The sequence below is a fragment of the Sinocyclocheilus grahami genome, unplaced genomic scaffold (genome assembly GCF_001515645.1).
Source record: "Sinocyclocheilus grahami isolate Dianchi unplaced genomic scaffold, SAMN03320097.WGS_v1.1 scaffold324.1, whole genome shotgun sequence".
Classification (NCBI taxonomy): Eukaryota; Metazoa; Chordata; class Actinopteri; order Cypriniformes; family Cyprinidae; genus Sinocyclocheilus; species Sinocyclocheilus grahami.
The window spans coordinates 570,742-593,596 of record NW_015505503.1 but is presented as its reverse complement, the minus strand read 5'-3'; the positions used below and the strand labels follow the sequence as shown (position 1 = coordinate 593,596).

At 36.6% G+C, this 22,855-nt stretch overlaps 2 protein-coding genes and 1 non-coding gene across 4 annotated transcripts; 2 read left to right on the top strand and 1 right to left on the bottom strand.

Annotated features, from left to right (window-relative positions):
- Positions 1-550: 550 nt before the first annotated feature.
- On the top strand, positions 551-622 carry trnaq-cug (transfer RNA glutamine (anticodon CUG)). The gene has a single exon. It is a non-coding gene; the product is annotated as a tRNA-Gln (tRNA).
- A 191-nt stretch (positions 623-813) lies between these two features.
- On the top strand, positions 814-2,945 carry rbx1 (ring-box 1, E3 ubiquitin protein ligase). The gene is made up of 5 exons (XM_016294813.1): positions 814-910; positions 1,771-1,849; positions 1,960-2,030; positions 2,147-2,232; positions 2,576-2,945. Exons 1-5 carry the CDS (start codon positions 833-835, stop codon positions 2,586-2,588), a joined length of 327 nt encoding a protein of 108 aa, XP_016150299.1. The 5' UTR covers positions 814-832; the 3' UTR covers positions 2,589-2,945.
- A 398-nt stretch (positions 2,946-3,343) lies between these two features.
- Positions 3,344-22,259, bottom strand: st13 (ST13 Hsp70 interacting protein). Of its 2 annotated transcripts, XM_016294810.1 has the most exons (13): positions 22,181-22,259; positions 21,747-21,898; positions 21,491-21,542; positions 12,901-12,985; positions 11,663-11,736; positions 10,387-10,453; positions 10,178-10,262; positions 9,976-10,086; positions 9,773-9,875; positions 7,250-7,366; positions 7,111-7,168; positions 6,873-6,964; positions 3,344-4,244 (listed from the first exon to the last, which is right to left on the bottom strand). In XM_016294810.1, the coding sequence occupies exons 2-13, from the start codon at positions 21,854-21,856 to the stop codon at positions 4,113-4,115; spliced, it is 1,086 nt and encodes a 361-aa protein (XP_016150296.1). In that variant the 5' UTR covers positions 21,857-21,898; positions 22,181-22,259; the 3' UTR covers positions 3,344-4,112. The 2 variants fall into 2 exon arrangements, with proteins under 2 accessions (XP_016150296.1, XP_016150297.1); XM_016294811.1 differs by lacking the exon at positions 22,181-22,259 and having other exon boundaries at positions 21,747-22,142.
- Between the last annotated feature and the right edge of the window lie 596 nt (positions 22,260-22,855).

Genomic DNA, 22,855 nt, shown 5'->3' with positions numbered 1-22,855 from the left:
TACCCCTACCCCTACAACCACCCCTACCCCTACCCCTTCCCCTACAACCACCCCTTCCCCTACCCCTTCCCCTACAACCACCCCTTCCCCTACAACCAAAAGAGAATCGAGACACCCCTACCCCTTCACGTGACCGCGCTAAACGGAGGGGGTAACGTTAGGGGAAAGGGGGAGGGCTAAGGGGTAGAATTGGGATTGGGCCTAAGAGGTCGAGGATAATGTGAAATATTAGTCTGGTGAATAAATTTGGTGTTATTACTGCTGTTTGTTTGTTTACAAGTAAAGCAGATAAAGATATTGTCACCGAATTTGCCACTGTATTCAGTATTTACATTCACTGCTCATAGTTCTTAAATGCGCAATGTGTTTCAGGGCAGAACAGAATAATTTTGAATATGTGAAACATTCCAGCAAACGTTGTTGTCTTTTGCCATATATGGCGCAACTCATAAATGTTAAGAATGTGTCATTTCAAATAAAAATAAAAAATTGTTCAAGAATTTATCTTCACGAAACTAAATACCTAAATATTCCACCTCGTATACTAACTGGTTCCATGGTGTAATGGTTAGCACTCTGGACTCTGAATCCAGCGATCCGAGTTCAAATCTCGGTGGAACCTGCTCTTTTTCACTTACCTGTAATACAGTAGAGCTTACTTTACCATCGATGTGCTGCGAACACCAACTTTTCAAGTATGTTAATATGTTTTAATATAAGCAGGATTCTAAACAGCGCAGCCTTGCTCTATTTTACGGGCAACCAGTCCGCTGATTATTAAACTAAGGAACTATGCGATCTCACTCACTCTCGCGAGATCACATTAGCAAACATGGCGGCCGCGATGGATGTAGACACCCCGGGTGGAGCTAACAGTGGAGCCAGTAAAAAGCGTTTTGAAGTGAAAAAGGTACAGTATTGAGACGTCAGTGTTAAGTAATGATGTTAGGTATATTATACATTTAAACAGCTTAGTCTCTTTCAAATGTAAACTGTTTCACAGCGGCGTGTTTATAATCCCCGATTAGCATCGGCGGCGCTGCTGTTGCTCATCATTATCTATGCTAATCACTTGCCTGCGTTCTTTTTATGATTACAGCCAGCTTTTAATATGTCCCGTAAATATTTGGAACCTGATATCAAGTCGACACATGCAACTTGGGCGTTCTTGACTCTTCTGATTTGATCTCTAGTAATTTCTGCTGCGTAATCCGAGAGATTATTAAACCAGGCCACTGGATAAATGACTTCGTAGTCGTTCTAAACGTTCGATTCGATCACATTCCGACGCGTCTGATTCTTCTAGCACTTTAAACATCCATCAGGGTAGTTCCATTCTGTTTCTGAAGTAAAATGAACATGGTAATCATTTAGTACCACAGTATATATATATATACACATGAAAGTTCCATGATATTACCTTGTAAATTCACTCAATTTTGACATGTATTTTCTGAGTGTGTATGGATTGTAGATCTGTAACAGTTGTTTTATTTGGATCCCAGTCTCACTGGAAAATGTAATTATTTTGCCAACTTTTATTTAGTAACCATTGTGATGTGAATCGTACAAAAACATACCAAGTTTAGGGGGGAAAAAAACAGCATAAATGTCCACCACTAAACATAACTGTCACCGAGGGGGTAATCTAATTGTACAAAAACACACATTGTATGAGTAAGTAAATGTGAAATAGTTAGGAATTGCCATGAAGTTGTGTTGAGAGACCTGATCGGTTGAATTAATTCCAGAACTGTGTTTCTCTTGCAGTGGAATGCTGTTGCTCTGTGGGCGTGGGACATTGTGGTGGACAACTGTGCCATCTGCAGGAATCACATTATGGACCTCTGTAAGTATCAGCTCCCGTTTGGTCTCATCTGACTCTATTCTATTGTAGTTTCTTGTTTAACACACTTTCAACTGCTATTTAGTGAGCTGTCATGGTTCATCTTCCTTCAGGTATAGAGTGTCAGGCCAATCAGGCGTCAGCTACATCAGAGGAGTGTACAGTGGCCTGGGGAGTCTGTAATGTGAGTATGAACACATCTACACCAACCAACTAGGCCTGTATTTGTTTTGCTGAAATCAAAAGTGTGGACTGTGGTCTCTTCGGGTGTGTTATTACTGTGTGTTTTTGGTTCTGCAGCATGCGTTTCATTTCCACTGCATCTCTCGCTGGCTGAAGACCAGACAGGTGTGTCCTCTGGACAACAGAGAGTGGGAGTTCCAGAAGTGAGTGATTTTGTTTCTTCGTTAAAAAAAGCGGCAGACCCAGGACCTGTATTAATAGAGAATCCTAATTCACTTAAACATCAGTCGAGACCTCTTGATCCGGGTCTAGATAACCTGTATCATGTTGAACTTTATTAGGATACACATATGATTGATGTTAAATACTTTTGATTCAATTATCAGCAGTTATACATGCTATAAATGATTTGTTTCCCCCCATTATTTGTCATTCAGAAGGGATCATGTATTGTTGTTCTAATCCCACATTTTCGGACATGTCTTTTATTGGTTGTAAATGTCCATGCTTGTATTAATAATCATCTTTTGTTGCTCTGTTTTTCAGGTACGGCCATTAGCAGCAACTGTGCTGCTCAGTGTCTGTGCTTCAGATCTAGGATGTTCTTTCCTGAGATGCATTTTTGTTGTCACCATTCTCTCCCTGTTAAAGACCAAACGGTCCACATTGAAATTGTTCCACATTGAAATTGTTACGGTGTTTTTTTGGTGTTATGTGCAGCATTCTGAGCTGTAAATTACTAATGAAGTCACTATAAATTCAGCTCCATCAGTTCCAATATTTCTGAAATGTAATTGCATTCTAAAACAACTCAAATATTTCTGTGCTGCTGTTAACTTTAGGCTTTGTTAAGAGACTTAACAAGCCCAGTCACTTTATCTCATGTTAAATAAAAAGTAATGTGGAGAGAAGTTTATTCTCAGAGTTCTGATCTCAATGTTTGACTGAGTTGAAGGAACCCGGTTCTAGGTCAGTTCACATTTGAAGAGATGCCTGTATTGTACTGTACCTATACTGTATATATTACATATAAACAGTACTGGAGTCTTACTAGTCTATTGAACACTAAAAACGATGTTTTGAAGAATGTTGGGTAACCAAGTAGTTGACGGTAGCCATTGACTTCCATAGTATTTTTTTCCCATACTATAAAAGTCAATGGCTACCGTCGATTGTTTAGCTACTCGCATTCTTCGAAATACCATCTTCTGTGTTCAGCATAACACAGAAACTCATACAGGTTTGGAACAACCTCAGAGTGAGTAAATAATGACACAATTCATTGCAAGGCCGTAAATAAACAGATGACTTGTATTTGCAACAACCAAAATGTTTATTGAATTAAATCATGAAATCCATACAAGACGCAAATTTGTCACAATAAGAAAGTTGTTCACAATTGAATTTTGCATTGAGGGTAAGGAGAGCAAAAAAAGAACTAAAGAACAAAAACATGAATCAAAAACCTTTAAAAGGAACACCCATGAAATCTTAACAGGAAGTGATTGACTGATTGCTTTGGACAGTGAATATGTATGAATATAATCTATACCCCATTTTGATCCTGATCCCGCTGGATAAGACCACAAACAAACTATGTAGCATACTGAATGGTTGATGTTGGATTATAATTAGACTAATTCCCTGGAATAACTGGCTGCTGAATGGACACGTTTGTTAAGTTCGTCAATGCAGCAACTGTCGGCTATAATAGGCTCTCAAATCTGAAACCCGATATTCTGGAGAAGAGACCAGGATCGTAAGTGCTAAATGTGTTAGCCTCAGTGAAGCCCACAATATAGTTTGTCCCCAACAAAGCTTTAAAGGAATAAACCCAATTCTTAGTTCATGCGTCACTCAAGCGACTCCCCCCACCCCCCCAAAAAAGCGCCACATCTCACATCTGGTCTTGTTCCGATACTCTTTCATAGTTTCTTCTGCTTTCATCAGCACAGTCCACTCATCTAAAAGCAGTATCTAGCATCTCATAAGCTAAGTGCTGTCTGTAATTTATGGCAAGAAACCCAGTGAGAAAAAGCTACAGCAGAGTATTGGAACAGGACACAAATTCTTTTGGCCTTTTTTAGGGCTGCTGGCCACCAAACTTGGAGCCGAGTTTGTTGATCAGGGTCATGATTTTGGGGTTGCTCTGGTACTTGGCGATGTTAGCGGGGTTCTGTGCCACATCCTGGAATGCTGCCATCACCTCTGGGTCCTGGAAAATAGTCAGTCACTATAGTCAGCTGAGACGCTCAGGAATGTCAGATACAGTAAAGTTTATTATGGACATTTATGAATATGGTTCAATACTATTGCTAACTAACCCAAGTAACCCAAAATAGGAACAATAGTAATAGCGATGAACAATCTCAATTGTTTATTTATTACTACAATGTATTGTGAAGCATCTGTCAAACAAGAATAAATTCAGATTGGGTTCAGTAAGATTTTTTAAAATAATAATAAAATAAAAAAAGAGATTAATAAATTTTTTTTCAGCAATCTTTACATCTATTTTGAAAGATGAAGCTCGCGATTATGGTAAGGGGCGTTACATTTCCGACGAGTGCTTGCAGTGTTCGGCCAATCACAATGCACTGGGTCAGCTGGCCAATCAGAGCAGACTGCGCTTGTCGGAAGGAGGGACTTTGTAGAAAAGGAAGCGTTTGAGAGAGGCGGGGCATAGAGGACCTACAATAATGTACAGTATTTGAAAAATAATGTGCTTTTTGAACATTAAAGCATGTCAACATATTCGGTTACACCAAATAATGATCTTTTAAAAAAGCATCATATGACCCCTTTAAAAATAGATCAAAAGTGACAGCAAAGACATTTGCATCGTTACAAAAAAAGTCTATTTGAAATATTCTGTTTTTGAAAATCCGATTTGTTCTTTTGAAATGTATTAATCAAAAATTGTTTTCAACATTGGTAATGATAATAAATGTTTCTTGAGCAGCAAATCAGCATCTTAGAATGATGTGGAAGGATCATATGACGCTGAAGACTGGAGTAATGATGCTGAAAATCCAGCTTTCACTCACAGAAAGAAATTACATTTTAAAATAAAGTGCAAATTATTTTTAATTGTAATAATATTATTTAGCTGTTTTACTGTATTTGTGATTAAATAAAGTCAGAGAACTCAGAAACTTCTTTCAAAACATTTTAAAAATCTTACCAATCCCAAACTTTTGGATGGATGTGTAATTGTTCATTCATGATTGCAATGTTTAGTGAAGGATTTGTGAACTAAGAATCATCATAAATGTGTTGAGAACCATTTATACAGGTTTCCCATAGTTTTTGAACAATGCATTTCTGTGAACGTTCCAGTTGTCTGTCGTAAGACTTCTAAAAATGATTCAAATCTAGACTTATACCAATGAATCAATCTAATGAACTGATAATGAACCAGAGCTAATTGTGAACTGCTTTGATCAAATTATTGTAAAGACCAACATAAAAGTATGATTCTGTCCTAAACTGGTTATCACTATGGTTTTGTCTCTACATAAGATCAATACTTAGCCAATTAAATATTTTACCGCTGAGCTTAACGAGAAAAATCACCATCGACCTTTCCATGATTTTCAAAAATTTTATTGATTGAGACGACTTCTTTGGTCCTGAAAAATACAATTTATAAATTCCCTGATAATTTCAGGCTTTCCTTGACTTTAGACTGTAGTCTATGCATTTGTTAAAGGGTTAGTTCCCCCAAAAATGAAAATTCTGTCATTAATTACTCACCCTCTTGTTGTTCCAAACCCGTAAGACCTTTGTTCATCTTCGGAACACAATTTAAGATATTTTTGATGAAATCTGAGGGCTCTCTGACCCTCCCATAGACAGCAAGGTAACTACCACGTTCAAGGTCCTGAAAAGTACCAAGATGATCGACAAAGTAGTTCGTGTGTCATCAGTGGTTCAACTGTAAAGTTACGAAGCTACAAGAATACTTCTTTGCGCAAAGAAAACAAAAATAACGAAAATGTGGAATGAAGTCGTTATTTTTGTTTCCTTTGCGCAAAAAAGTATTCTCGTAGCTTCGTAACTTTACAGTTGAACCACTGATGTCACACGGACTACTTTGTCTATCATCTAGGGATGCTCCGATCCGCCTTTTTCGCCTCCGATACCGATTCCGATACCTAGGGTTCGGTATTAGCCGATACCGATTCCGATCCGATACCAGTGAATTTTTTTTAAGTCCTTTTTGCAAAATCATAGACATGTATTTACAAATCAAGTATAATGGGAGCACAGAATGATCTTGGAGAGAGCTTTACCGAGCTGACTGCTGTAACCGAACGCGACCAGTGTTTTAAAGGCTGAACGAATGACTGACAGCCACAGCGGAGAAAAGAGTTTGTGTGAACTTTAATGTAAGGACTTAAATATTCATATGTAGCTCACATTAAGCTATCGTATGGCTTCAGAAGTAACACACAATAATTCGCACAATCGGAAAAAATAAAAATAAAAATAAGAAACTCTCGGATTTGGATCAGTTCTCTCTGCCCGATACCCGATCCGAGAAAAATGGCACTATCGGAGCCGACACCAGATATGAATATCGGATCGGCGCATCCCTACTATCATCTTGGTACTTTACTTGAACGTGGTAGTTACTTTGCTGTCTATGGGAGGGTCAGAGAGCCCTCAGATTTAATCAAAAATATCTTAAATTGTGTTCCGAAGATGAACAAAGGTCTTACGGGTTTGGAACAACAAGAGGGTGAGTAATTAATGACAATTTTCATTTTTGGGTGAACTAACCCTTTAACTCTGTTTAAATGCACCGTCCTTGTGCTCCGCAGTATGTGGTTAACTTTACCTGCATGGACATGAGAACCTCTGGATCATTAAATAGCTCGTTAAGTCCAGCCATTCCAAACGGAGGAGCTCCACCTGGGAAACCAGCACCTCCTGAAGGATCACAACAGATACTAACATCAATTATACAATTTCAAACAACAAAAATTGTTGATATTCAGTGCTTGCAGTAACCTCTCTTAATGCCTGACAAATCAATACGGCTTATTACATAAACATATACATAAACAGTTAGATACCTGGGAATCCTGGGAATCCTCCTTGTGCTCCTCCGGTCTGTTGTCTGGCTTCCTCTTCCTGCACACACAGATGCACATTAACAGGACTGTGCAGAAAATTCAGATTCAGTGGCTTGATGCAAATCAATAGATTTCTTACCCTCTGTGCTCTCTCGTGCTCCTCCCTCGCTTTCTTCACTCGTTCTTGCCGTGCTCTGATCTCTCGTTCTTCACGCTTGCGCTCATATTTGCGCCGGTGCTCAATGATTTTGTTGGCCTGTGTGGGAGAGGTGGGATCACATGAGCCACATCGACCTTTCTGCACACTCCGTTTGCTTTTGATGTTTTCAAAAAACGCACTCAAGCTTAAATAACCATTATTTTGCACAATCACAATATCACTAGTGATTTTCAATCATTCACTACCATTCAAATACTACCATTTTAAATACACACTACTGTTTAAAATTTTGGGGTCTGTACGATTTCATTTTTGTGGAATTTTTTTCAAAACTGACAGGAAAGACATTTATGTTACAAAATAGTATTTCAAATAAATTCTGTTCTTTTGAACTTTCTATTTATTAAAGAATATAGTTTCACAAGAATAAATTACATTCTGAAATATAATCAAATAGAAAACAGCTATTTTAAATTTTAATAAAATTTCACAATATTACTGTTTTAATGTATTTATATCAAATATATGTAGCCTTTGTGAGCTTAAGATTCTTCTTTCAAAAACATTAAAACATCTTATCAATCCCAAACTTTGAACAGTGGTGTACTTGGGTCAGTGATGTAAGCAATAGTAATATGCTAATTTTATAAACAATGCTTATATTCTGTCCAGATATATTAAAAAACATTAAAAGCGGAATTCAATATTATTAAATTATGGTAAAATATATATTCAAAATCAGTGGTGGACGAAGTACACAAATCAAATACTTGAGTAAAAGTACAGATCCGTATAATAAAATATTACTCCAGTAAAATTAAAAGTACTCAGTTTTCAATTTTACTCGAGTGAAAGTACAAAAGTACTTTTTTTTATGTACTTAAGTAAAAAGTACAGATAGATGAATGTTTATTTTGCAGTTTTATATAGGCTACATTTATCATTTAATTTTATATTAGCATATATGTTTTTATAATCCTACTGCTCAAAATACCTGGGATTTTCCCAAAATAACCAATAAGAAAATAATGAATATAATAAGGAAAATATAATTCAATTTTCATAATGATTTTTTTCTTCTCAAACCTTGTCTGTGGTGTAAAAACACCCCTGGCCAAATGCCCCCAGAGGGCATCACTTCCCACTTTGATAATTACTGTAGTTACCATGTTCTGAACATCACATCTTTTCTTTTTCCCTTAGATGTAATCTATCTAGATGCTTGAATAAAAATATTTGGACTTTATATATTTTTGATTACCTCAATTTTGCACTAGCAAGCTAGTTAGCTAGACAGTTAGCATCAGCTAACATTATTGACTTATTTTCAGCATGGTTATGAAAAAATATTTGTCTACTCGGCTAGTTGATCCAGATACATAGTAACTTAGGCTATGTGTGCGGACAAACAATATAAAAACAGACGTCACATAGGGCTAAATGCATAGCATTTTAGTAAAACTACTAACGTTATTAGCAGCAGGGAAGATGAACGTGCATTAATTATTTTATTTAATCTGTGTTATTTTAATGTTTTTTGAACTAAAACATAGAGACTCTGATGTTAATGTGTCTGCATTCAAGCATTTCAGTGGGCTTAAATAGATCACCCTTTACAGCAGATTTAGTTCACAAACAACTGACAGCTTTGACCTAAATATGATTTTCAGTTACAATAATTAATTCTAAAATTCGACATTAGTAACTTAGTAACACAAGATCTCCCGGTTCTTACTTGTGAATTCAGCTCACTGGAGACTCGCACTAAACGGATCAATCAGTGAGTTGTCGACTCGAGAACAGCTGCAATCGGATCATTCTAATTTGTGAATGAATCGTTTGGTGCGATTTGCGAACCGATTTAACAGGTTCAATGAAAAGAATCAGTTCATTCATGAATCAGACACCGCTTCTGCATCTCGGAGCACGTGATATAAGGAGTAACGAATAGTTTTATGAAATGTAGTGAATTAAAAAGTACGATCTTATGCTTTGGAATGTAGTGAAGTAAAAGTAAATGTTACTCAAAATAAAACTACTCCAGTAAAGTACAGATACTTGAAAAATATACTTAAGTACAGTAACGAAGTAAAACTACTTTGTTACTGTCCAAAATGCAGGAAGCCATTTTGTTGTCATGTCATGTGACAAGAAAACTATAAAACAGAAAATTATATCATAAAAAAAACATGCAATCCATTATGACTATCAAATTTGAGTTCAGAAGTCTTTCAAAAATGCCAAATAATTTGACATTACACAGCAAGTCTAGTTCATGAAAATTCATTATATTTATACAAACACTTTTGATGTTTTTAAAATATAAAAGGCCTTAAATATAAGCTTAAAATTGAAGCTATTAGTATTACTATATTATTCGATTAAATTACATCATTCAAGAGGGTTCTCCAGGTGGCAAATTAATACTGTTCTCCAAAAAATAATTAAAGCAGCTCAGCTGTCTTTGTGGAAGGGTCATAAACAAGAGTTCAGCACATATACCTTTGGTTGGACTTCTTTTAGCATGGCACTGGCCTCATCATCATAGTCCAGCTTACAGGCCATCACTAAGTCTCGAGCGGACTCCTCCCAGTGGCCAAGCAACCTGTAAGAATGAGAGATCTTCATCAGCAGCAAAGCACTGAGCTCAAGTGTCAAGGCAGAAATCACACCTCTTCTATGAAAATCTAGCTGTGGTCTTTTACCTGTGTGCCTTCCCCCTCCACTTATAAGGCTGGGCTGAGTCTGGGTTGATGCTGATGGCTCGGTCACAGTCTCTGATGGCAGCGTTGGGTTTCTGCATTTTCACAAATACGCTGAAAGACACAAATAGACACGGGTAACCAACAGCCAATCACAGCCAAACAAAGCAGGTCGCTAAAAACCAAAGCAGGGATGGGTTGATACCTGGCTCTTTTGGCATACAAAATGGCCAGTTTCGGGTTGAGTTTGATGGCCTCTGTGAAGAGATCTAGAGCTTTCTGTAGGTCACCTGAAAAGTTGGCATGTTTTGTTGAACCTCATGATTTCATCATGAATTATTACTACAACTAAGGAAACTTCAACTACGATTACATTATTACAGATTTCATAATTTCGAGTAGACGGCAGCTCACCGTCTCCCAACACTCCAATAGCCTCCATCTTCTTCTCATTGGCCTGGTCCATCATCTCATCTGTGACCTGCGATTAAAGAAAGCATTTCATAGTCCCGTATAATTTCACTTAACACTAAGAGCTTGATGAAAGACTTTAATGATGAAAAATTGGATCACAAGCAGATACAGGACACCCTCAGTCGATTATGACAGTATTTTGAAAGAGCAACCAAACAACAAAGTCATGGCACCAGTGGATGTCTACGATGAATATGGGAACATTTACAACCTCACATTGTTTAAACAGCTTTGCCGTTGATTTAAAGGAGTCACATCAAGTCAAATTAAAATGTAAGTCCAGGCTTGCTTAATGTGGTTTCTCATGACCATTTTCTACCCTCTATCTATCTATCTATCTAAACATGTTCTTTTTATGTGAAAAGAGTACCTGTGGTTTGGGATTTAGCAGGACTTTTTTTGGCTTCTGCAGCCCAAAAGGACTGAATTTGCTGTGGCATCTATCAAAAATTGTGGCAATATATGTTGCATCTTTTGAGTGGAAACCCACCAATAATTATTATGTAATTAGTGTTAGTAAGAGTACAATTTCCTGTTAAAATACTTTGTGCACAATGCATAATTACTAAAATTACACACTAACTTAGCTAACCTCAACCCTCTAATTAATGTTTTGTTTTTTAATTGTGTAAATAAGAAGAAACCTGCAAGCTGCCACAAATAATGTGGCAATCGGTTGAATTTGCATTAATGCTTGTAAACGCAAATTCCAGGGGGGACTCATATGTTTTGAACGTTTTTGCAGCTCAAGGCTGGAATACACTGCTTTTGCCCATATTTTTTGCACCGACTCTAGTCGCCAAAAGTCAGCCAGTCTGCAGATTTGAGTTGACAGGTTTCATAGAAAATCACATAGTGTGTGATGGTCACAGTCTCCATCCAGTCCATTCCATTCAGTTGACAATATCAAACACGTTTGTTATTTCAAGCCAGAATGACTCACAAGTCTGGTAGTGTATATATAATCCTCAGTTGTTTAGTGTATGATGCACAGTTTTTCTTCCGTAACTATTTACAAAGTAAGCAAGTGTATGACACCTAGTTCAGATTTTAAAAGTTGTATAATGTATTCCAGCCTTTAGATTCAACATATGGTCTTTTTAGACCGAGGAGAAAGTTTTGAGTTCTGAACTTTGCAGTATGTTTTCATACTACATATCTCAAAGGATTGTGGAAATTTTGATTTGTCACGATATTGTGCGTTCACTGCATTTACCTCCAGGTTTTCGTAATCTCCCATCTCCTGAGGATCATCTGTGTCAGGCTCAATCACTCCTTCATTATCAATTTCTGGAGAAATGAATGCCAGATGAAGTTCACATAACAGCGTAAGTATTAGAAACTGTTGTTACAAAATAAGAGCATATTCTCCAAACAGACATTAGCAAATGATAAAACTCCCCAAGTACCAAATGAGATTAAAAACTGACTATGCAAAGTAAAGCTTTACAGGCCAGTTAGCTGCTAGCATTTTTAGGGATTGCAACATAATATATATATGCTACAGCAGTCACTAAGAGTGTTTTTTTAATTAATAATTTTACTCCGCTAGAACGCATTAAATAGATTAAAAGTGATAGTAAAGACATTTATGATGTTCTAAAAGATTTCTATTTCAAAGAAATGCTGTTCCTTTGAACTTTCTATCTATAAAAACATCTTGAAACTGTTTTGCAACATTGATAGCAATAAGAAATGTTTCTTGAGCATCAAATCAGCATATCAGAATGATTTCTGAAGGATCGTGTGACACAGACTGGAGTAATGATGCTGAAAATTCAGCTTTACACCACAGGAATAAATTACATTTAAAAATATATTCAATTTAAAAAATGATATCTTAAATTCTAATAATATTTCAGCTTTTTCTGTATTTTTGATCAAATAAATGCAGCCTTGGTGAACAGAAGAGACTTCTTTCAAAAACATAAAAAAAAATGTTAACAACCTAAAACTTTTAAATAGTAGAGCACTTGAAATTGGTGATGTACACAAATTTTAATGAGGTTCAGCATCAGTGACTATTGCACCTTTTAACAGCTTCTTTACCTTCAGAAGTTTAGGTAAAAGCAAAAAGCTACTTTTTTACCTCCACAGTCAAAATATTTCAGCCTCTAGTTTCCATGATACTGCAAAACAGACTATTTGAATAGTTAAAATTTAATATTTTAATAAAGGTTAATTTTAGAGCCTAGATATCAGCTTCACATCAAACGCTGTTGGCATCCGTTTCTACTGATTGCCCTAGTTTGAATATCAGAAACGAAGCTGATGTTGCACACTGCCATAGAGCGAGAAATCGTGAGCCAGGTGACATCAGCAATAGCTGGAAAAAGTTTAGAGAAAGTTCAGAGCCATTACCAATCCACAAAAAAAGGCCAGAGCGATGGCCTATCAAGATGGCATATGACGAGCAAACAAAAGATATTAAAGGAGATATTAGAGTCAACATACCTAATTCGCTCTCTTCACTCTCAGATGGCGGGGCAGGTTCGGGTGCTGCCGCTGCTTTGGGGGCTCCATCACACGGACAGCTTCCCTACAGACAAATGAAAACACAACAATGGCAATCTTTAGAAAATAACATGAAACAGCCACAGTTGCAGATCACGTACAGTAGCATGAATCTAAAGCACTCACTTCAGAGCTTTTCAGCGTTTCATTTGAGGAAAAACTTCTGTCAAATACACACTGAAACGCAAATTATATAACTATTGTATAATAAAATGTAATTCTTAAAGTAATGATATTTTTTTTTAAATCATACAAAGATATTTTTCATCCACATTTTAATTTATGCAGTTCTGTTTTGTCTTATTTGACAAAAAAATAACAATTAAATGCTTTGTTGCAAATTGTGTGATATATTAATTTGATTGCATTTTAAAACATTGATTAAAGCTGCAGTCCCTAACTTTTTTGGTTAAAAATGATCCGAAATCAATATTTGAGCAAGTACATAACCAGCCAGTGTTCAAAACTATCGCCTTACATTAGCCCGATTCACAACGGTTAGCTTATAAAAATGTTTTCTAATTTGAGTGGTACGGGTAGATTTTCCCTGGAAATTCGAGCATGCCGCTGCGTCATTACGTCACTTCTATAAACATAAAGAAGTTGTCCCGGCTACTAGGCTATCGCATGTGACTGAGGATCCTGCAGGTGGCCGATTGTTTGTAGCCTTTTCTCACAGCAGCTATAATTAAATGTATCAATTTGATGGCAGATTGTAATCCAGAAAGGATTATGTGTTTATGAAACACATGTGAATGAAATTTAATTATATTCCAGTTTTAAATGTGCTTCTGATAGCCTGGGATTACACAAGATTTGTATTTTAAAGAAAACCAGTTCGAAGGGAGCATAATTTGCTTTTTGGGTTAAAGAATTTCTTAATATGAAATTCGAATGGTATGACAATTAGAGATTAGACTGTCCAGAAATTGAGATCTACACGCTAATACACTCTTAAAAATAAAGGTGCTTCACGATGCCATAGAAGAACCTTTTTGTCTAAATGGTTCCATAAAGAACCTTTAACATCTGAAGAACCTTTCTGTTTCACAAAAGGTTCTTTGTGGTGAAAGAAGGTTCTTCAGATTATAAAAAGGTAAGAAAGAGATGGTTCTTTAAAGAACCTTTGAGTGAATGGTTCTTTGTGGAACCAAAAATGGTTCTTCTATGGCATCGCTGTGAAGAACCTTTTGAAGCACCTTTATTTTTAAGAGTGTACACACTATACTCAGTCACGCAATGCTGATGTTGTTAACATTAATAATTTCAGAATAAAATATAATAATAATAATTTGCACAGTTTGATGTGATATGAGCTAACCAATGTTTAGATTGAATCACCATTGGCAGAGTGATTTATTGTAATGCTTTTTTCCTCAGTTGGTCAGAACAAACGTGGCAGGCTTGTTACTTGTTCAGATGACAATATCCGGTGAAAATTCTTATTTGGGTCATATATTCCAAGACGTAGGCTAGAATCTGTGAGTGCGAAGTACATTAAATAGGGGTGCTCCGATTGATTGGCTACCGATCACGATTGGCCGATAATCACGTTGGGATGTTTGATCGGCGGTCTCTAAAAAGGCAGATCACAAAAAAACGATCTCAAGCTGATGACGCTGCCGTGAGAGGTTTGGCACGACATGCAGCATCACCATCTCAGTCTCTATCCGGTGTACCGACGAAACAGCCTACCTATCAGATTGTGCTACCAAAAATATATTTGCATTGTTTTATGGGTAAGCTTAGGGTAAGGGTAGGTATGGACAGGTAGGTTTAGAGTAGGGGAAGGTATGGACATAAAAAAAAGCCTCAAACCACAGAAATAAGATGCTGGTAGCACAATCTGATAGGCAGCATTTTTCGCAATCGATTTGTGCAATCAATCTTTTTAATGGGAGGTAGCACAATCTGAGCGGGTAGCAAAAATCGTCAGATTTACGGGTAAAATTAGTACCACCGCTCCCTATACGCAGAGTATGCTAGGGATGGGGAGTTGACTGACTGACACGACTGACTCCAAAACAGTCGATTCCTCGACTCCTAATAGCCCTAGAGTCGGAGTAGACTCCAGCTCTGGAATCGACTCTCGGTGTCGACTCCAAAATCGCTGATGTCTTCACTGATTCTTAAATCCCTATAGTGCATGCATGGCAGTTGAGTGCTGTATTATATCAGCAAAGAGTGAACGAAATTAAGGGAGGATCCGTTTGCAGTGCAGTCCATGTGCAGTTCTTAGCCAATGCAGTGCAGAAGCAGCACGGGCTCAGTGTGCTCTATTTTTAGTGTGCTCAGTGGCACTATGATCCGCGGCTAATTTTGGGCGGGCCTGGGCAAAAATGAGTGGGCACTAGGCTAACGGACAGAGGCCAGTGGCACAGCGCAAATCCACGGCCCCCAACTGCAAACTCAATGGTCGATGGGTTGGGGGTCAGGATAAGTCACAATATTGTAAATATTTGTTTTAAACCAGGAAGCTGAGCCAATGGATATCACACAAGCAACGTGCAAACTTTGCGCAAGAGTTATGCGGTGAACCTCTTAATCTCATTTGATTAACTAGAAAGTGAAAGTAAAAACTGATGGCGCTTTCGGCATCTGACGCTGCATTAACAGAGCACATTCTCTCATAGTGACGACGAGAGACAAATCTCCTTCATATGCTGATAATGGTAGCCTATATGGCTAAATGTTTTAATGTACTCCTTTAATATTTCTCTTGTGGCCCGAACATAGGCTAGTGGAATAAATAAAGAAAGAAAGAAAGAAAAAGAAAAAAACGTATTTCGTGTTAAACGGGTTGTTTTTTCTTTTTTTAAAAAGTCGGTGCTTGAAATAAAGCTTTTGCGTTGATGATTGCAGTGTTAATAATTTTAATTATAGGTCTAATTCATTGTATAATAAACCTGTTTTGAAAGACCTTTTTAAAAACTAGCTAGTCTATTCTTTATCCTCTATATATATATGGCAAATTAATTATTAATTTAATAATAAAAGTAACTTAATAATAGACTAATAAGAAGAATGTAACTGGCCTAATTGAAAATGGCAAATTAGTTATAGGCTAACTAAAGTGTAGGCTATAAAATTATTTTATTCAGAAATGTCATGTTTGTGATTTTTTTATTTTATTTGTTAATTCGTTATTTAAATTAATAGGCCTACAAATTAGGAAACGTGCAGTTAATCGCCGGCGTCAGTGACAATTTATTTAAAAAAATAAATAAATAAAATTTGGGCTAATCTTTGTGAGGACGACTGGCAACAGCCGGTCTTAAATTCTTTAGACACCGCAAACCAAACGACTTTGAACACTGACTGAAAATACTGACTGAGCTCAAATGACATTCATAATCGGCCTGACAGTGTTTCCCGGCTTCACAGAATGACCCGGTTCACGCGTGACCGTGACCCTAACCCTAGCTCATCATTATATATTTGCAGTAAATACGAACATGGATTGACACGAAAATGTAGTAATTACACCATTAATGCATATTATTAAAGTCTACTGTGTTTCACAGTCAACACACATGGCTTTTTGGCTAGGTTTAAAGGGAAAGAGCACTTTTAGATAAAGAAGGCAATAATAGATTAACCTTCTTTATGAACAGCAGGATTGCTTGTAATAAAGATTTCAATGCAAAAGGAAAGGCAGTAGAGCTGACTATTTCTGTCAATGGTAAGTTTGTGATAATGTAAGAAAAGTAGTTTAAATGTTTTTTCACTTGCTTGAGCAACTTAATATATAAATCTAGAAGTAAATGCAAAAGTAAAAAGCATTGAATAATGTGTTGCTTATATTTATTGTGTTTAAACATGTCTGTGTAAGATCGTATTACTGTCTCTATTTTTAGTGTGCTCAGTGGCACTATGATCCGCGGCTAATTTTGGGCGGGCCTGGGCAAAAATGAGTGGGCACTAGGCTAACGGACAGAGGCCAGTGGCACAGCGCAAATCCACGGCCCCCAACTGCAAACTCAATGGTCGATGGGTTGGGGGTCAGGATAAGTCACAATATTGTAAATATTTGTTTTAAACCAGGAAGCTGAGCCAATGGATATCACACAAGCAACGTGCAAACTTTGCGCAAGAGTTATGCGGTGAACCTCTTAATCTCATTTGATTAACTAGAAAGTGAAAGTAAAAACTGATGGCGCTTTCGGCATCTGACGCTGCATTAACAGAGCACATTCTCTCATAGTGACGACGAGAGACAAATCTCCTTCATATGCTGATAATGGTAGCCTATATGGCTAAATGTTTTAATGTACTCCTTTAATATTTCTCTTGTGGCCCGAACATAGGCTAGTGGAATAAATAAAGAAAGAAAGAAAGAAAAAGAAAAAAACGTATTTCGTGTTAAACGGGTTGTTTTTTCTTTTTTTAAAAAGTCGGTGCTTGAAATAAAGCTTTTGCGTTGATGATTGCAGTGTTAATAATTTTAATTATAGGTCTAATTCATTGTATAATAAACCTGTTTTGAAAGACCTTTTTAAAAACTAGCTAGTCTATTCTTTATCCTCTATATATATATGGCAAATTAATTATTAATTTAATAATAAAAGTAACTTAATAATAGACTAATAAGAAGAATGTAACTGGCCTAATTGAAAATGGCAAATTAGTTATAGGCTAACTAAAGTGTAGGCTATAAAATTATTTTATTCAGAAATGTCATGTTTGTGATTTTTTTATTTTATTTGTTAATTCGTTATTTAAATTAATAGGCCTACAAATTAGGAAACGTGCAGTTAATCGCCGGCGTCAGTGACAATTTATTTAAAAAAATAAATAAATAAAATTTGGGCTAATCTTTGTGAGGACGACTGGCAACAGCCGGTCTTAAATTCTTTAGACACCGCAAACCAAACGACTTTGAACACTGACTGAAAATACTGACTGAGCTCAAATGACATTCATAATCGGCCTGACAGTGTTTCCCGGCTTCACAGAATGACCCGGTTCACGCGTGACCGTGACCCTAACCCTAGCTCATCATTATATATTTGCAGTAAATACGAACATGGATTGACACGAAAATGTAGTAATTACACCATTAATGCATATTATTAAAGTCTACTGTGTTTCACAGTCAACACACATGGCTTTTTGGCTAGGTTTAAAGGGAAAGAGCACTTTTAGATAAAGAAGGCAATAATAGATTAACCTTCTTTATGAACAGCAGGATTGCTTGTAATAAAGATTTCAATGCAAAAGGAAAGGCAGTAGAGCTGACTATTTCTGTCAATGGTAAGTTTGTGATAATGTAAGAAAAGTAGTTTAAATGTTTTTTCACTTGCTTGAGCAACTTAATATATAAATCTAGAAGTAAATGCAAAAGTAAAAAGCATTGAATAATGTGTTGCTTATATTTATTGTGTTTAAACATGTCTGTGTAAGATCGTATTACTGTACTGTGTAAAAAAAGAATTGCAATGCTGAAAAAGCATTTTCAGTAAGTGTTTGGATTTGAAATTAAAATGGACAAATGTTGTGTTTGTGGTAAACAGCCATGGATCAGTAGCGAACTCCTGTGTGAAAGCTGCTTCCCCTCTCACAAGCGACACCTAAGAGGGGAATTCCCCCCATTTTCAAAAATTAAATTCAGGCCCTGAATAAATGTTATCACAATAAATAGTCATAAATGATAAAAAAATAAGGCTTTAAAAAGATCGGTATCTGTGATCGGTATCGGCAGATACTGCTTTCTGGGATAGGCGATCAGCCTCAAAAATCCTGATCAGAGCACCCCTAACATTAAATGTCCACACTGGTGCGGTGACTGACTGCCACACATACTCCTCAAAAGATTAGATTAATCCGCGCTGGCTCACAACCCACACAAGGAAGATAATTCCACACACAGCTGCAATTGCAGGTTTTCAAACAGAGATGGCGACAGAGAGGCAAAACTTACGTACTGCAGCTTTAAATGAATAGTTTTATAAATTAATTTCATTAGACAAACAATAATAAGTAATATGCATTAAATCATAAAACACAGAATCCAGAAAAAATAAATAAAGTGGAAAACACAGAATTTAGGGAAAGATAAAATGGCTTTCATGGTGTCCTAATTTAAAAGGTAACCTGGGCCCGTAAGAATAGTCTTAAGCTTCGACTTAAATGTCAAAAAATTCTTAGTAAAAAGACTTTTCTAAGAGTAGGATACTTTTATAAAGACGCTAAAAGCAACTTTCAGTAAAGTCTAAGACTGATTCTTAAGTGTTGACTGAGGTGACACTTAAGTGTTGTGAACTAAGGACTACAATGATGTCAACACAAAATGGCCGACCTCGACCTCTGAATCAGCCAATAGTGAGCCTGCTCATGTAAAGTCAGAGCAGCACAACACCAATCATTTAATGTAACTACAATAAAATCATTTAATTAAGACTGAAATATTTTAATTTAAATGTATTTTTAAATGCTTTGCATTGTGCAAAATTATCACAAATTATTACTAATGCTTTGTTTAATGGTATGTCTCCTCATTTACAGTTAGAGCAATGATGTGAACATGAGTTCCATCAACGGCTCCAGTAACTCCAGGAAAGCCCACAATCCTCACAAAAGTTGTTTTTGCAGTATGGTTTGGCAGTCAGTTGAAAATGTAATAAACTGCCATATAGCAGTGACCAAAAGTGATGTCCGGCCTAGGAAATGACATTTTCATCCTTAATTTAAAAAACAATGTGCAAGATTTTGTAAGCATATTGCATAGTTGCTTAGTCAGTTGTTTTATTTGTGATAATAATGCAATGAAACAAGCCAAATTTTGCGGTCATAATTTTTTGCCCATGCTATCATACAAATAAATTATGAACACATGCAAAAACAAGAGGACCAATGAAATGTAAATAACGTATGTTGTAGTCAATGTGCCAATTTAGTGATTTTGTCACTAGATTTAGTGACTTCCGCATCCCTTTAGAGACTTTTTTTCAAAAGCCTAGCAACAAAATCAATTTCTTGGACAAACGTCATCTACATTCCGAGACTCTCCCATGACGTCATAAAGGCGAGTTCACTGATCTTATATAAATATAGATCAGAGAACTCACCTTTATGAGGTCATCTAGCAACATTAAGTGACCAGTTTTAGCTACTTTCAATTGAAAGCAGTTGGCAACACTGGTCAGTGTTTTTTCCCCTTTGTATTTTAGTGGTTTAAGTGAAATGTGGGGTCATAAATTTGTTTTTTCAAAACATCACTTTTGGTCACTGTTGTGTTTGGTGGGGTTAGTGCCACAATATGTAAGAACCTGTTTACTGTGTCATCACCGGTGCATTGCTGCATTTTTCCAATTTTCCAGCCAAAAAAATAATAATTACTACTACTTTCATTTCTGCTGTTAGAGCATTGACTTGTTGAGTGGAAGAGGTTATTACATTTTTTACTTTATCAGTTAAAGTTATCATCAAAAAATAAAGTTAAGTTTGTATCCTTTTATCAACTCCATATTATCATACAAGTCCAATATATTTTAGCTGGAAAGGGTCTCCTCTTTGCTGCCATCTTATTACTCCTAACTAGGTTAGGAGACCTCTCCAGCTCTCTTAAATAATTTAGGAGCCGAGACCTCTTTTAACACTTAGGAACCTTTATGAATCACTCTTATTCTTAAGTCTAGGAATAAGAGTAAAATGACGTCATTCTTAGAATTTTGACACACTTAAGACTAAACTTTTACTTTGAGCGGCTTTATACATACGGCCCCTGGAAATGAATTGTTAACAAGCTAGTTGTTTACATTCACTCTCAGGATTTAAGAAACATGTGGAAAGCATTTCCTTCCTCATTAATGGTAAGTGAATATTGTCACAAATACAACATTGTGTGTGTATATACAGGTGCATCTCAATAAATTAGAATGTCATGGAAAAGTTCATTTATTTCAGTAATTCAACTCAAGTTGTGAAACTCGTGTATTTGTGAAGTTCACTCAAATTCTTGAATCGATTTTGCTTGTCAATCCTCATAAGGCTGCGGTTCTCTCTGTTGGTTGTGCATCTTTTTCTTCCACACTTTTTCCTTCCACTCAACTTTCTGTTAACATGCTTGGATACAGCACTCTGTGAACAGCCAGCTTCTTTGGCAATGAATGTTTGCGGCTTACCCTCCTTGTGAAGGGTGTCATTGATTGTCTTCTGGACAACTGTCAGATCAGCAGTCTTCCCCATGATTGTGTAGCCTAGTGAACCAAACTGAGAGACCATTTTGAAGGCTCAGGAAACCTTTGCAGGTGTTTTGAGTGGATTAGCTGATTGGCATGTCACCATATTCTAATTTGTCGAGATAGTGAATTGGTGCGTTTTTGTTAAATGTGAGCCAAAATCATCACAATTAAAAGAACCAAAGACTTAAACTACTTCAGTCTGTGTGCATTGAATTTATTTAATACACGAGTTTCACAATTTGAGTTGAATTACAGAAATAAATGAACTTTTCCACGACATTATAATTTGAGATGCACCCGTATACACATATAAGGACAGTCAAATAATTCTAGATTTCTTTTCCTACCTTGCATGATGAGCTGTCATTCTTTGTTGGCAATGGTATGTTTGCTCCCATTCTATAAGAAAGTAACATATTTGCATGTTATACATGTCATACAGGGATGTTTATGCATCTGTGTGCTCCACTGAAAAGTACATGTCATGCTGGATGTGGGTGTGACTGCTCACACAGGCCCTACACGCAGCTTATCAGTATTTTAATAGAAAACATAACATCAGTGCTGAATGCAAAAATATGAAGAACACAAACAAGCACTGACCCCTGCAGCCAGCTCTTAAAGAAGCCCATCTCCGGCTGATGCAGCACAGATGGATTGTCTTTGCACATCTGCACAAAGGCCTTTAACTCCGTCACTTTCCGCGAATCCATATTCCACAGCACGAACCGAGCTCGCGCAGAGAAAACAGTGTGCTGGAAAACAAGGAAACGTGAATTATTATTCCCGTGTTATGACTTGTCCGAGCAGCGCGAGGCCTTAATGATTTACGCAACGCCAAAAACGCACAGGAACCAATGCAACAGCGCAGCAAATAACCAATTAACGTTAGTGCTGCACGGGATTAACGCATAGAAGCTTCTGGAAATAATGCGCGAGGAAGAGCCCTTTGTTAAATCAGCGTGGTATTTCAATTATTCTATTATTCAACTGTCTCAATATACGCTCATTTAAAAAATAAAACATTAATGCTGTACCTGAAAGAGCTAAAACGCGCTTCCCCGGCAGCGATTTGAGTGTCGCGAGATCGAGGCAGTGAACGCGAGACCGCGAATTGTGCGCAGGCGGGAATTAAACTCCTCACAAAACCAAAACAACAGGGGTCCTTTCTGGCATCGCCTTCATTTCGGCGCAAATACAGAACATGTCAAAGACCTACTTTATGGTTGTGGAAAAATATACTCTAAGCTTTTTAAAAAAAAACATTAAACAGTTTTAATTAATTAGCTGAACTTGATTCAATTCTCCGTAAATAAATACATTCGCTAATGGCAAGTCGAACGTCTTTATATGTACTTCTGTATATGATTTTTAAATATTTTGTGAGCGTGCAATTATCTTTGTTTGGAAATGTGCTAGTTTATTCAAGAAAAGACACAAATCGAAGATGCACTGTTCTGGTTTTCATAATTATGTCCCAGTGCAATTATTATTATTTTGTTCAATTGTTACCTCTTTTAGGCAAATTGTATATACATCAAATATACATAAATCTATATGTAGGAGCAAAAGGTTTTGTTTTATATCAAAACAGCAATAAAAAAAATACAAAAATAAAAAATGGTAAAAAGTTACGTTTGTTTTTTAATACAGCATACGCAAGATTGGAACGCCACAAAAAGGGTCCTCCTTTTTTATGATCACAAAGTGTT

Bases quoted from the DNA above. Each gene is read 5' to 3' on its own strand.
- rbx1 (XM_016294813.1), top strand. From the start codon at position 833: ATGGCGGCCGCGATGGATGTAGACACCCCGGGTGGAGCTAACAGTGGA. The intron at 911-1,770 runs GTACAGTATTGA...TTTCTCTTGCAG, and splicing joins AGCGTTTTGAAGTGAAAAAG to TGGAATGCTGTTGCTCTGTG. The intron at 1,850-1,959 runs GTAAGTATCAGC...ATCTTCCTTCAG, and splicing joins GAATCACATTATGGACCTCT to GTATAGAGTGTCAGGCCAAT.
- st13 (XM_016294810.1), bottom strand. From the start codon at position 21,856: ATGGATTCGCGGAAAGTGACGGAGTTAAAGGCCTTTGTGCAGATGTGC. The intron at 10,263-10,386 runs GTGAGCTGCCGT...CCAACTTTTCAG, and splicing joins TATTGGAGTGTTGGGAGACG to GTGACCTACAGAAAGCTCTA. The intron at 9,876-9,975 runs GTAAAAGACCAC...TCATTCTTACAG, and splicing joins TGGAGGGGGAAGGCACACAG to GTTGCTTGGCCACTGGGAGG.